General features: G+C 43.0%; 1 protein-coding gene across 1 annotated transcript in view; it reads left to right on the top strand.

Annotated features, from left to right (window-relative positions):
• stk11ip (serine/threonine kinase 11 interacting protein) overlaps window positions 1-14,191 on the top strand; it is a 46,102-nt gene that overhangs the window by 13,321 nt on the left and 18,590 nt on the right. Inside the window, 7 exon segments of the mRNA XM_070441346.1 lie at window positions 6,073-6,257; window positions 9,029-9,344; window positions 11,461-11,530; window positions 11,532-11,568; window positions 12,219-12,313; window positions 13,153-13,280; window positions 13,283-13,330. Of these exon segments, the coding sequence (XP_070297447.1) occupies window positions 6,073-6,257; window positions 9,029-9,344; window positions 11,461-11,530; window positions 11,532-11,568; window positions 12,219-12,313; window positions 13,153-13,280; window positions 13,283-13,330 (879 nt within the window).

Here is a 14,191-nt window from a genome sequence, read left to right as displayed (position 1 = left end):
AAAATTTTTACAAAGCCGAAATGGCGCCCCCTATTGACAAGAAGTTTAACCTGTCTCAACCTCACATTGCGTGCAGAGCAGACACTATTAAAACAAGAGTATCGATGAACATTGATTCTGGAAAATGAATGATCAGTTTGGTACGTTCCGCTAGCAAATTTTATTCAAAGACCGTTATACATGCTATCTAGTTGTTTTATAATGTGCAATAAGCATAAAGCACAATTACTAGGAATTGGGAACTCATTCTCATAGCTGTCTAGTCTGTTTTATAAATGTGCAATAAGCATAAAGCACAATTACATAAGGAATTGGCAACTCATTCTCATAGCTGTCTAGTCTGTTTTATAAATGTGCAATAAGCATAGAGCACAATTAAATAAGGAATGGCAACTCTCCTTATTCTGAGTAATAAGATAGGCCACTTTATTTCAACATCTGAACAAAGTGAAAAGGCTAGCATGCTGTTCAAACAGTTGGAGATGGATAGAAGGGTGCTTTATAACAATTCAACTGTTCTACCTTGTTGGCTAGCAAATAAACTCAGCAAAAAAAGAAAACGTCCCTTTTTCAGGACCCTGTCTTTCAAAGATAATTCGTAAAAATCCAAATAACTTCAGACCTTCATTGTAAAGGGTTTAAACACTGCTCTCATGCTTGTTCAATGAACCATAAACAATTCATGAACACACACCTGTGGAACGGTCGTTAAGACACAAACAGCTTACAGACGGTAGGAAATTAAGGTCACAGTTATGAAAACCTAGGACACTAAAGAGGCCTTTCTACTGACTCTGAAAAACGCCAAAAGAGAGATGCCCAGGGTCCCTGCTCATCTGTGTGAATGTGCATTAGGCTTGCTGTAAGGAGGCATGAGGACTGCAGATGTGGCCGTGCAATAAATTACCATGTCCGTACTGTGAGACGCCTAAGACAGCGCTACAGGGAGAAAGGGCGGACAGCTGATCGTCCTCGCAGTGCAGACCACGTGTAACAACACCTGCACAGGATCGGTACATCTGAATATCACACCTGCGGGACAGGTACAGGATGGCAACAACTGCCCGAGTTACACCAGGAACGCATAATCCCTCCATCAGTACTCAGACTGTCCCACAATAGGCTGAGAGAGGCTGGACTGTGGACTTGTTAGGCCTGTTGTAAGGTAGGTCTCACCAGACATCACCGGCAACAACGTGCCTATGGCACAAACCACCGTCGCTGGACCAGACAGGACTGCACAAAAGTGCTCTTCACTGACGAGTCGCGGTTTTTCTCACCAGGGGTGATGGTCGGATTCACGTTTATCGTCGCAGGAATGAGCTTTACACCGAGGCCTATTCTAAAACAGGTTGGAATAAAAAAACAGAAATATCTTATTAAATAAAGTATTCAGACCATTTGCTATGAGACTCGAAATTTAGCTCAGATGCATCTTGTTTTTCATTGATTATTCATTGAGATGTTCCTACAACTTGATTGAGTCCCACAGTTGACAGTGCATGTCAGAGCAAAAACCAAGCCATGAGGTCGAAGGAATTGTCCGTAGAGCTCCGAGACAGGATTGTGTTAAGGCACAGATCTGGGGAAGGGTACCAAAACATTTCTGTAGCATTGAAGGTCCCCAAGAACACAGCGGCCTCCATCATTCTTAAATGGAAGAGTTGGAACCACCAAGACTCTTCCTAGAGCTGGCCATCCGGCCAAACTGAGCATCGGGGGAGAAGGATGGCCCTAGCCCTCACCCTGTACTCTGGAGCGGGATCGTTTTGGAGGTGGAGGGTCCGTCATGGTCTGGGGCGTGTGTCACAGCATCATCGGACTGAGCTTGTTGTCATTGCAGGCAATCTCAACACTGTGCATTACAGGGAAGGCATCCTCCTCCCTCATGTGGTACCCTTCCTGCAGGCTCATCCTGACATGACCTCCAGCATGACAATGCCACCATGCACAGAATGAGCAGATGGCTGATTTGCTGCAAGACAGGAATGTCAGTGTTCTGCCATGGCCAGCGAAAGAGCCCGGATTCCAATCCCGTTGAGCACGTCTGGGACCTGTTGGATCGGAGGGTGAGGGCTAGGGCCATTCCCCCCAGAAATGTCTGTGAACTTGCAGGTGCTTTGGGGAAGAGTGGGGTAACATCTCACAGCAAGAACTGGCAAATCTGGTGAAGTTCATGAGGAGGAGATGCACTGCAGCACTTAATGCAGCTGGTGGCCACACCAGATACTGACTGTTACTTTTGATTTTGACCCCCCCTTGTTCAGGGACACATTATTCAATTTCTGTTAGTCACATGTCTGTGGAACTTGTTCAGTTTATGTCTCAGTTCTTGAATCTTATGTTCATACAAATATTTCACATGTTAAGTTTGCTGAAAATTAACACAGTTGACAGTGAGAGAACATGTATTTTTTTGCTGAGTTTAGATCCAAGTTGGTTAGACATGAAATATAAGATTAGCTTGCTACTCTATAGCATGTGAGCTTGTGCTTGAGAGATTGTTTCAAGTGCCTTTGGAAAGTATTCAGATCCTTGACTTTTTTTTTCCATACAGCCTTATTCTAAAATTGATTCAATTGTTTTTTTATTTTCTCATAGATCTACTCGCAATACCCTATAATGACAAAGCAAAAACAGTTAAAAAAAAAAATGTTTGCTAATTTATTGAAAGAAAAAAAACATGACATTTACATACAGTACTGGTCAAAAGTTTGGACACCTACTCATTCAAGGGTTTTTCTTTATTTTTACTATTTTCTACATTGTAGAATAATAATGAAGACATCAAAACTATGAAATAACACATATGGAATCATGTAGTAACCAAAAAAGTGTTAAACAAATCAAAATATTTAATATTTGAGTTTCTGCTATTCTGGGACGGGTAACTCTAATGAACTTATCCTCTGCAGCAGAGGTAACTCTGGGTCTTCCTTTCCTGTGGCGGTCCTCATGAGAGCCAGTTTCATCATAGCGCTTTATGGTTTTTGCAACTGCACTTGAAGAAACTTTCAAATTCTTGAAATGTTCCGCAGTGACTGACCTTCATGTCTTGAAGTAATGATGGACTGTCATTTCTCTTTGCTTATTTGAGCTGTTCTTGCCATAATATGGACTTGGTCTTTTACCAAATAGGGCTATCTTCTGTATACCACCCCTACCTTGTCACAGCACAACTGATTGGCTCAAAACCATTAAGAAGGAAAGAAATTCCACAAACTAACTTTTATCAAGGCACACCTGTTAATTGAAATGCATTCCAGGTGACTACCTCATGAAGCTGGTTGAGAGAATGCCAATCATGTGCAAAGCTGTCATCAAGGCAATGGGTGGCTACTTTGAAGAAACTTAAATGTAAAATATATTTAGATTTAACACTTTTTTTAGTTACTTCATGATTTTATGTTATTTCATAGTTTTCATGTCTTCACTATTATTCTACACTGTAGAAGATAGTAAAATTAAAGAAAAATCCTTGAATGAGTAGGTGTGTCAACTTTTGACTGGTACTGTAAGTCTTCAGACCCTTTACTCAGTACTTTGTTGAAGMACTTTTGGCAGCGATTACTGCATCGCGCCTTCTTCGGTATGACGCTACAAGCTTAGCACACCATTCAGAGACTTGTCCCGAAGCCACTCTTGTGTTGTCTTGGCTGTGTGCTTAGGGTCATTGTCCTGTTGGAAGGTGAACCTTCGCCCCAGTCTGAGGTTGTGAACGCTCTGGAGCAGGTTTTCATCAAGGATCTCTCTGTATTTTTGCTCCGTTCATCTTTGCCTCAATCCTGACTAGTTTCCCAGTCGCTGCCGCTGAAAAACATCCCCACAGCATGATGCTGCTACCACCATGCTTCACCATAGGGATGGTGCCAGGTTTCCTCCAGATGTGACGCTTGGCATTCACGCCAAAAGTTCACTCTTGGTTTCATCAGACCAGAGAATATTGTTCTCATGGTCTGAGAGTTCTTTAGGTGCCTTTTGGCCAACTCCAAATGGAAGGTCGTGCCTTTTTTACTGAGGGGCTTCCATCTGGCCGCTCTACCATAAAGGCCTGATTGGTGGAGTGCTGCAGAGATGGTTGTCCTTCTAGAAGGTTCTCCCATCTCCACAGAGGAACTCTGGAGCTCTATCAGATTGACCATCGGGTTCTTGGTCACTTCCTGACCAAGGTCCTTCTCCCCCGATTGCTCAGTTTGGCCGGATGGCCAGCTCTAGGAAGAGTCTTGGTGGTTCCAAACTTCTTCCATTTAAGAATGATGGAGGCCGCTGTGTTCTTGNNNACCTTCAATGCTACAGAAATGTTTTGGTACCCTTCCCCAGATCTGTGCCTTAACACAATCCTGTCTCGGAGCTCTACGGACAATTCCTTCGACCTCATGGCTTGGTTTTTGCTCTGACATGCACTGTCAACTGTGGGACTCCAATCAAGTTGTAGGAACATCTCAATGATAATCAATGAAAAGAAACAAGATGCATCTGAGCTAAATTTCGAGTCTCATAGCAAATGGTCTGAATACTTATGTTAATAAGATATTTCTGTTTTTTTATTCCAACCTGTTTTAGAATAAGGCTGTAACTTAACAATGTGGAAAAAGTCGAGGGCTCGGAAAACTTTCCAAAGGCACTGTATGAGACCTGTGTTCATTTTCTATAATGCCTGCCACAAGAAGTTAGTCATTATTAGTGAATGTGCGTTATGCATTGTTCTGGTAAACATTTTAACAAAAAGGACATCTTACTAGACAGACTTGAACACCAGATCAGTGATTATTGCCAAAAAAATGCGGGTTTTGATAAAATAATTAAATGATTGGTGGGTCTTGGTTGTGGAAGGCTTATATTTAGCATAGGTATAATTTCACTAACACTGAATTAATTAGATTATTACTGACTGTTTGAAATGCAGTGTATTTGACCTTTTTAATTGTACAAAAAAATCTTAATTAGAGAATATAGATAAAAAATCAAGCTATATATCGTTAATCAGCCCATGAGTTGGAAAATGTTGAGATTATTTTTAGGCCATATCGCCCATCCCTACACTTATCGGAGATTCTGGACCGGCGTCTGAGACAGCGTTTTCTACCACCATCAACAACACCAAATTATGGAATGTCTCATGGAAGAMTGGTGTCGCATCCCTCTATTAGAGTTCCAGACACTTGTAGACTCTATGCCAAGGYGCATTGAAGCTGTTTTTGCACATCGTGGTGGCCCAACGCCCTGTTAAGACACTTTATGTTGGTGTTTCCTTTATTTTGCTCGTGTTCAGTCATCTCCATTCCTCTGATAGAGATCTCCAGGTCGGATCTTAAGGACAGGGCTCTACTGGCWGCGTGCAGGATCACCTTATCTTCCTRCCCTGAYAGACGTCACACAGATGTGGGCGGAGGTCCGATGACAAGTCGTTATAAAACCTCTTGAGGTTACTATGGCAATAGACGCTATGGTCCAAGCGACCACTTTTTTTCCTTAACAATTGGCTGTCTAAACTTTGAAAGTGCTTGTGAGGTTCTTCTATCAACTCTCTTTCTAAAGTACTAATTTACCAGAACAAATCCCTCAAACACGCAAAATGTAGCTTTTAATTCCTGTTTGTCTTTTAACGCTTGACTGCTGGTCCCACAGAGGACTAACTAACCGCTATAATTAGCGGAGACAGATAGCTTGAAGCCCTTGGTATCAGCTTATCCCTCCTCTCCTGGTCCTCAACAACCCAGACCTGAAATGACTACATGCTCTGACATGCCCAGAGCTCAGGAAGAGTTTGTTCTACAGATTTCTATGGCTTTTGACAGTTGTAACTTCTAGTTGGAATGTAGTTAGTCATATCCCTTTATATGCTGAGTACGACATCTACACCAAGGAAATGCTGACGTGTCTAGTCATTAACTCTGTTTTTAAAGAAGAGCAGATTATGGACAGAATTTTGCCTTTTTAAAACAAATATTTTTGTGTACAAAAATACAACCATTACAACACCAATACATACAAATTCACACTGAAGAATAACACCTTTTTGAAACAATGTATTTATTTTCTGTTACTTGTCAATTTATACAATGTCTTCAGGAAGTACCGTCATCTGTCCTGAGTGTGGCAGTGATCATGTGGTCCAGCTGGCTGACCAATCAGCTCCCTCCACCAGTACGCCCGTCCATACACCCGTCCATGGTTCCCCATGCCAAGACGGGACTGACCGACACGTTACCTTCAACCACAGAGATACACCTCTACCCAGTCACCCTGGCAACAAGGTTTGAGATTTTATAGTCTTTACGATTTATTTAAATATGTTGTTGTATGATGAACATGTTTTTAAAGTCTAGGGCAGTGGTTCCCAAACTTTTTATAGTCCCGTACTCCTTCAAACATTCAACCTCCAGCTGCGTACCCCCTCTAGCACCAGGGTCAGCGCACTCTCAAATATGGTTTTTGTTGCAATCATTGTAAGCCTGCTATACGATACATTTATTAAACATAAGAATGAGTGAGATTGTCACAACCCGGCTCGTGGGAAGTGAAAAGAGCTCTTATAGGACCAGGATGATGATAATAAAAAATAATTTTGCTCTTTATTTAGCCATCTTGCATAAAATCTTATTTGTTCATCGAAAATTGTGAATACAGGTTAATGAGAAGGGTGTGCTTGACAGGATGCACATAACTCTGCTATGTTGGGTTGTATTGGAGAGAGTCTCAGTCTTAAATCATTTTCCACACACAGTCTGTGCCTGTATTTAGTTTTCATGTTTGTGAGGGCTGAGAATCCACTCTCACATAGGTACGTGGTTGCAAAGGGCATCAGTGTCTTAACAGCGCGATTTGCCAAGGCAGGATACTCTGAGTGCAGCCCAATCCAGAAATCTGGCAGTAACTTCTGATTAAATTACATTTTCACAGAAACGCTTCTTGCAATTTTGACGAGGCTCTCTTGTTCAGATATCGGTAAGTGGACTGGAGGCAGGGCATGAAAAGAATAATGAATCCAGTTGTTTGTGTCATCCGTTTCGGGGAAAGTACCTCCATAATTGCTCACCCAACACACTCAGGTGCTTCGCTATATCACATTTGACATTGTCCTCTCATTTGCACACAACAAATCATACAATGATGGAAAGACCTGTGTGTTGTCCTTGTTAATGCAGACAGAGAAGAGCTCCAACGTCTTAATCATAGCCAAAATTTTGTCCTGCACATTGAATATAGTTGCGGAGAGTCCCTGTAATCCTAGATTCAGATCATTAATGCGAGAAAAAACATCACCCAGATAGGCCAGTCTTGTGAGAAACTCGTCATCATGCAAGCGGTCAGACAAGTGAAAATGATGGTCAGTAAAGAACTTTAAGCTCGTCTCTCAATTAATAAAAAGAAAACGTGTCAATACTTTGCCCCTTGATAACCAGCACACTTCTTTATGTTGTAAAAGTGTTACATGGTCGCTGCCCATATCATTGCATAATGCAGAAAATACACGAGAGTTCAGGGGCCTTGCTTTAACAAAGGTAACCATTTTCACTATAGTGTCCAAAACGTATTTTCAAGCTGTCAGGCATTCCCTTGGCAGCAAGAGCCTCTCGGTGGATGCTGCAGTGTATCCAAGTAGCATCGGGAAGCAACTGCTTGCACGTGCATTACCACTCCTCTATGTCTCTCTGTCATGGCTTTTGCGCCATCAGTACAGATACCATCACATCTTGACCACCAAAGTCCATTTGATGTCACAAAGCTGTCCACTACTTTAAAAGTATCCTATCCTGTTGTCCTGGTTTCCAGTGGCTTGCAGAAGAGGATGTCTTCCTTAATTGACCCCCCATAAACGTAACAGACATATACCAGGAGCTGTGCCAGGCCCGCCACGTCTGCTGACTCATACAGCTGTAACGCATAGAATTCACTGGCTTGTATGCGAAGCAGTAATTATTTCAAAACATCTCCTGCCATGTCACTGATGCGTCGTGAAACAGTGTTGTTTATGAAGGCATTGTCTGTATAGTTTTCTTTGGTCTTTCCCCCAGCATTGTCCCAGCCATACCCGCGGCAGCAGGAAGAATTAAGTCCTCCACAATAGTATGGGGCTTGCCTGTCCTAGCCACTCGGTAGCTCACCATATAAGACACTTCTAGCCCCTTCTTATTAATGGTATCTGTTGCTTTTACTACTCAAATGTCTTAATTCTTGCTCAAACTCCTGTGGCTTATTTTTCAAATAGGCATGTTCTGTTTCTAAATGTCTGCGCAAGAGTGAAGGTTTCATCGAGTTGTGAGATTAGTACATTTGCACATATAACACACTGTGGCTGAGGAAAGGCACTACTCCCAATATAAGTGAACCCCAAATCAATGTAGTTCATCATATTTGCGCCTCTTCGATGGTCCAACATCCCTGTCTGTTGTTCGGTGCTTTCCCGGGTAAGGGGGCAGTAGCTCTTCGGCTGCATCAGATTCACAACTGTCAGTGTCCATGCTAGCTGGGCTAACAACAAATGTAGAATTACTGATGCTCGCATTGGATGTGCTCGTGGAAGCAGAACAACTTGTGTCGTCGACAGGTGTAGTACTGCTGGTAGTAGCAGCCTCTATGGACGCGGGCCTTACTTTTTTTTTAACCATTTATCAATTTTCGAGCAAACAGAATGAGCAGCAGCTACGTTTTGGCTACATACGGACCGTTAGTGGAATTCCAGCGAGAGAGTAACAGTTCATGTGATTGGATGTTAATTATTTGACTAGGCTACCTGTATTTGACAATGTGTTATCTCGCTGAACAGGAGATCGTTTAATTTTTTGGCWGTGAAACGAGGCTACTCACCCAAATGTATAACCCCATTGGAAAATCTAAATGGACTGTTTGAAAATGTTTTTTTTAAATGTATTTTAAAATGAGAATCACATTTTTATTTGGCGTACCCCTGACGGCATTGCGCGTACCCCAGTTTGGGAATACTTGGTCTAGGGTAATCAATCAGCTTTCAGGCCCTGCCATAGTGTCAATAAATCTCCCATATTCCTCCTCCCTCTGTTTTTAGGACCCCACCATGAAAGATCCTTCCTCTGCCAGGGCCAGCCCCTACGGCAGCCCTGCTATGAAGGCCTCAACCCAGGACACTATCCAGACCAGCACCTCCATGGAGGACCCCACCTCCTTCTTCTCAGCCAAGGGAAGCTCCTTCTCCTTGGGGGAGACCTGGGAGGACCAGAGCTGTGACCGGAGYSTGTCCCAACCTGCCAGCTTCTACAGTACAGAGGGCCAGAGTAAAGGAAGTATAGCAGGAGGCTACAGCTATGCTGTTAGTGCTACCCCACCTGGACCCCAGTATCAGCATGCAGAACAAGCCAGTCCAGGTGGGTCTCCAGGTGGGTCCTGGAGAAAGTTGGGTCCTGCTTCCTTTGCATAGACATCATTTTGTAGTCATAATATATACTTTTGACCACTTCTGTAATAACCAATGTTATTGCTAAGCTATARCATCTGTGTAWTGTGATGGGGAAAGGAATGAACAAAATAACATTGTTTGATTKGGTCCTTTGGTTTTTATCAGCCATCAGATGAAGTCATAAAATGGATATGATCCTTAAATAGAAGTGACGACATGACCTGGATTTGAACCTTTTATTTAAAGATTTTTTATCAAATGGACCCCTTTTTTTTTTAATGTTAGTTGGTCCAGCACCATCCTCAGACAATTGCTTTCATTTTTGGTGTAATTCACATTTCTGGAAAAGGCTTAAAATAAAGGTTMAAATCCAGGTCATGTGAGATGATAGTCCAAAACACAGGGCCCTAGTGATAGGAGAACGAGTATAACACAACAATCCACAGGAGGTTATTTGACGTTGGTGACAGTCTCCCAGCCTGGCCCCTTGGGTCTCTGTCTGTGAGTCTTACAGTAAGGTCTCATATGGTTTAGTAAGACCGTTACTATTAGAACTGATGGGAGAGGAAGGAATGCTTTAGCCTCCAGAGAAGACAATGGAATGGAGAGAGGAGAGCCAGAGAAAGAGGGATCTTAGAGGGGGTATAAATGCTGTATATACACAGTATAATAGACCTTTATATTTTCCTCTGTGATATACTGTAGCAGCCAGAGATGCTGAATGACTGACTACATGGAATCCTTCTTGTTTAAAAACCACACGCCACTGCAGAGACCCATCCCAAAGCACTGCATCCAGCCGCTGAGCTGACGCTAATTTGAGAMAACTTCTGAGAGGATGAAGACACATCTCTTTTGTTGAACAAGTCCTTTAGTCTAACACCAGTTTACTACATATAGMTGAAAAAMAACTCTGATCTGATTTCCATGTATTTGGGACACATTGATCTGAATATCGCACATCAAGAATGGAATGTTAGATGCGTACGTTGAGATGAACAGAGAGGAAAGACTCAAGTGTAAAAGYAACATTTGAATACTCTTGCTTTAGCTATAGACACTTCCACTCAGTGATATATGTAGCATTGGACCAGATTCAGAAAGGCCTAGTGAATGATAGCCACATAGTCAATAAGCAAGTTTCCTGGCAGAAAGTTACTATCTATTGTCTCTGGGTGATGTGTGTCACCTTCACTAAATGGACCAGCAGCCCTATGCCAAGTTAGATTTACTACAACAGCGACAGCATAATGCTCCATAAACTACAGTTTAGAGACAGTTTAGATTTAGTGGGAGGAGGTTAAATCTATATGTTCAATTATGAGACACCCATCCTTTTTATCAGTTTTTAGTGTGATCTGCCAAGGTAATAACTGGAAAATATATTGTTTAAAAGGGGAAGTAGGGAGACTACATAGCCAAATGTTATTGGGTCTGTTAGCTGTTGCATACTAATTGTGCTGTTTGTAAACTAGTACTGTGTTGGTTATGCTTAGCTAATTGCTGTCACTGTGTGTTGTTATGCTAAGCTAACTGCTTTTCCTTTGTGTTGGTTATGCTTAGCTAATTGCTGTCACTGTGTGTTGGTTATGCTAAGCTAACTGCTTTTCCTTTTGTGTTGGTTATGCTTAGCTAACTGCTGTCACTGTGTTGGTTATGCTAAGCTAACTGCTTTTCCTTTATGTTGGTTATGCTTAGCTAACTGCTTTCCTTTTGTGTTGTTATGCTAGCTAACTCTTTTCCTTTGTTTGTTATGCTAAGCTAACTGCTTTTCCTTTTGTGTTGGTTATGCTAAGCTAACTGCTTTTCCTTTTGTGTTGGTTATGCTTAGCTAATTGCTGTCCTGTGTGTGTTATGCTAAGCTAACTGCTTTCCTTTTGTGTTGGTTATGCTAACCCAATTCTGTCCCTGGTGTGTTGTTATGCTAACCTAACTGGCTGTTTTGGGTATATAGCTAACGCTGTCCTGTGTGTGTTGTATGCTATGCAACTGCTGTCCCTGTGTGTTGTGTTATGCTATGCTAACTGCTGTCCCTGTGTGTTGTTATAAATGTTACCTAACACTATCTGACCGTGTGTCTGTAGGCCAGTTGGACCTTCTCTCAGAGGACTATGAGGCGGTGGACCATCGGCTGAAGCTCTTCCTGGATATGGAGGTTTGAAGAGGAAGAAGAGCTCCACTCGTTTCTCAAGGTTCGCAGAACCAATGTTCTGACACGGTTAACTGTTACGGCTGAATCCGGTCTCAGCATTTCTGCTCAGAAGTTCCATGAACTGCTAACCAGCCAAAACGGTCGACTCCAGCTCTTGTGATCTGCTCCTGCTGATTTTGTGCCCCAGCTGTTCTCTCACTGTCCTGCACCCCCCCTCTCTCTCTCGCCACCCCACCACCACACCATGCCTGGATGAGCTCTCCATGTGTAATGCATGCTGGGACCTGTGGAGCGGAGGGGTATTGGTTTACTGCTCAGAACCTGGACGAGGAGAGGAGCCAAGAGGACCCAAGCAACCCAGCAGGAGACAGGAACAGGAGATCCAGCTCATAACATGCTCATTCATCTGATGTTTATTTATCTTGTCACACGTGCTTCTCCCCTCTGGCTCTCTTTCTCTTTCAACAGCTCAACTGTTTATTTTTGGCCTACACAGTATTCAATAAGATTGATGTGACTTTGTTGCTAGACCTTACTCTTTAGGTGTTTTTTAAACAGGAACTGATCTGTTCTTATACAGTCTGTTTAAGAAGAGCTCTGAATGCAGCCATCATTTCCTCAGGGAAAGTTATTTGCAGCAGTTAAGTGTTGTGGAATCTTTAACATGTGTACATCTTATCTTTGTTTTAGGTGTCGACCGTGAAGTTTGGTGATCTGGTGAGTTCCCTCGTTCCTTGTTTGTCTGACCAACGCATCTACTTCCTGGAAGTGACATCCGACATGGAGTAAGTTAACCACCTGACCTGTCACACTGAAGCATCACACAAGAGAAGGCTGGAATAAAAATAAACATTCAAGTACCCATTCTGTGGTCACAGAAATGGTGTGCCTGTCATGAAGGTATTGTCTGTAGAGCATTTGGTCTGTAGACTACAGTTCTTCTATAAACTACATATGACATTTATGGGACAGCAGCAACAGGTGTGGTAGGAGCAGACCACCACTATAGATCACCACAGCTTTATGTAACCCACCACATCCCATACTAACAGACTTTCTGGCCACATCTTCAAACCCATTACAGCCCTGGTCTTTGTGGTGGCCTACACATCTCCCCCAGCCACTCTCTCCATGTCCTATATCAGTGGTTCCACGTTCCCTCTGATATAGTGCGAACATATATCAATGACTTTGTAAGCCCTGTATCAATGCTTTTTTCGTCCTCATCAAAAGCATGTTGGCTTGCCTCGCTTCCTCCAGGAGTGTGAGTAGTACGGTGTTGGACAGGCCTGATCTCATGCAGCGACGGTCCCTATAAAGTTACTGGGATCTGACCCCAGAAGGCCACACCCCGCTATCCTTAGCACGCCTGAAGTTTGTAACGGCCAAGTTTGGTTGCGCAACGGTGTGATATTCTTATGATGACCTTTTAAAGGTGCATCTGTGACTTGGTTGTCTGTGCTGTCTGACAAATTGCAGAAACAAACAATGCTCAACAAAAACATATACAACTTAAAAGTTTACGTGAGTAGACTCAAGGAAACAAAGTTAATAGGCGGGATACATGCAAGTAAATAATTTATTTCTTTCACAACTTTCCCGTCTCATTGTTCTTTCCTTGCAGAGGGCAGCCTTGTGATTGGCTGCAGAAGAGGGACAGCCGTGGAATCACAGAGCTGAGTTACCTGGAGGTGGGACTGGGCTCCCAGAGTATCCACATGGAGTTTGAGGACGGGCCTGTGGCCTACACCCTGCTGTACGGGACAGCGTGCGTTGCAAACGCTTCTTCAGCCTCTTCACAGGCAAGACAGCACACACACACACCACACACACACACTGCACATGTGTTGCATGCATCTGTATCTCATGAATTAAGGGCCTTCCTCCTGGATATTAGAGTGAGCGTACTCGTTCTTAGGACAATATGTCCCTCTTGCTCTCTCTCTCTGTCCCGCTCTCTCTCTCGTCCCTCTCAGTATGTTAATCACATGCTCCTCTGCTCACAGTGACTACACCCTGCTAGCCTGTCAGCAAGGCAAGACCAGAAGCAAGAGAGAGAGGAAAGCTGAGTTTTATTAGATCAACACTCTCTGATTCTCACAACTTCTCCTCACAACTTCACTAGAGCACTCTTTTAATGGAGTCCCTTTGGTAGCAAGGGAGCACCATGGCCAAAACGTCTTCAGCTAAGGCTCTGTGGACTGAGTATGTGCGTGTCTTTCTGTGGGACTCCTGTTTTCATTCAGTCGTATCAATAATCACTCAGATTCTTATTTGGAATTCCCTCGGCCTCTGAATGTGATGGTACGGTCCAGATGTACTCAGATTCTTATTCGGAATTCCCTCTACCTCTAAAAGTGAGGGTCCAGAATCAAAGATTCATTTCTGGCCTCAAAAAGGGGTCATATTGTCAAAGTGAGTCTATGTTGTGTAGATCCATTGTACATCCTAGAGCATAATAGACCTCATTAGAGTTCTCTTCTTCTCTTCCTAGTCTATGCTCTAGGTTGCCTAGAGGTGGTCTTTTTCTTGTACTGTGAGGCCTGTTGGAATAATTGTTTCTGAGGTTATGTCCTTGTCTGGATTCGTCAAAGATGATTTTTCTCCTTCCTCTCAACGACTGAGAACGGGTCCAGCTTTTCAGTCACTGGGACCACATAGCC

Source organism: Salvelinus sp. IW2-2015, unplaced genomic scaffold (genome assembly GCF_002910315.2).
Source record: "Salvelinus sp. IW2-2015 unplaced genomic scaffold, ASM291031v2 Un_scaffold3781, whole genome shotgun sequence".
In the NCBI taxonomy this organism is placed as follows: domain Eukaryota; kingdom Metazoa; phylum Chordata; class Actinopteri; order Salmoniformes; family Salmonidae; genus Salvelinus; species Salvelinus sp. IW2-2015.
This window is presented reverse-complemented; position numbering and strand designations above follow the sequence as displayed.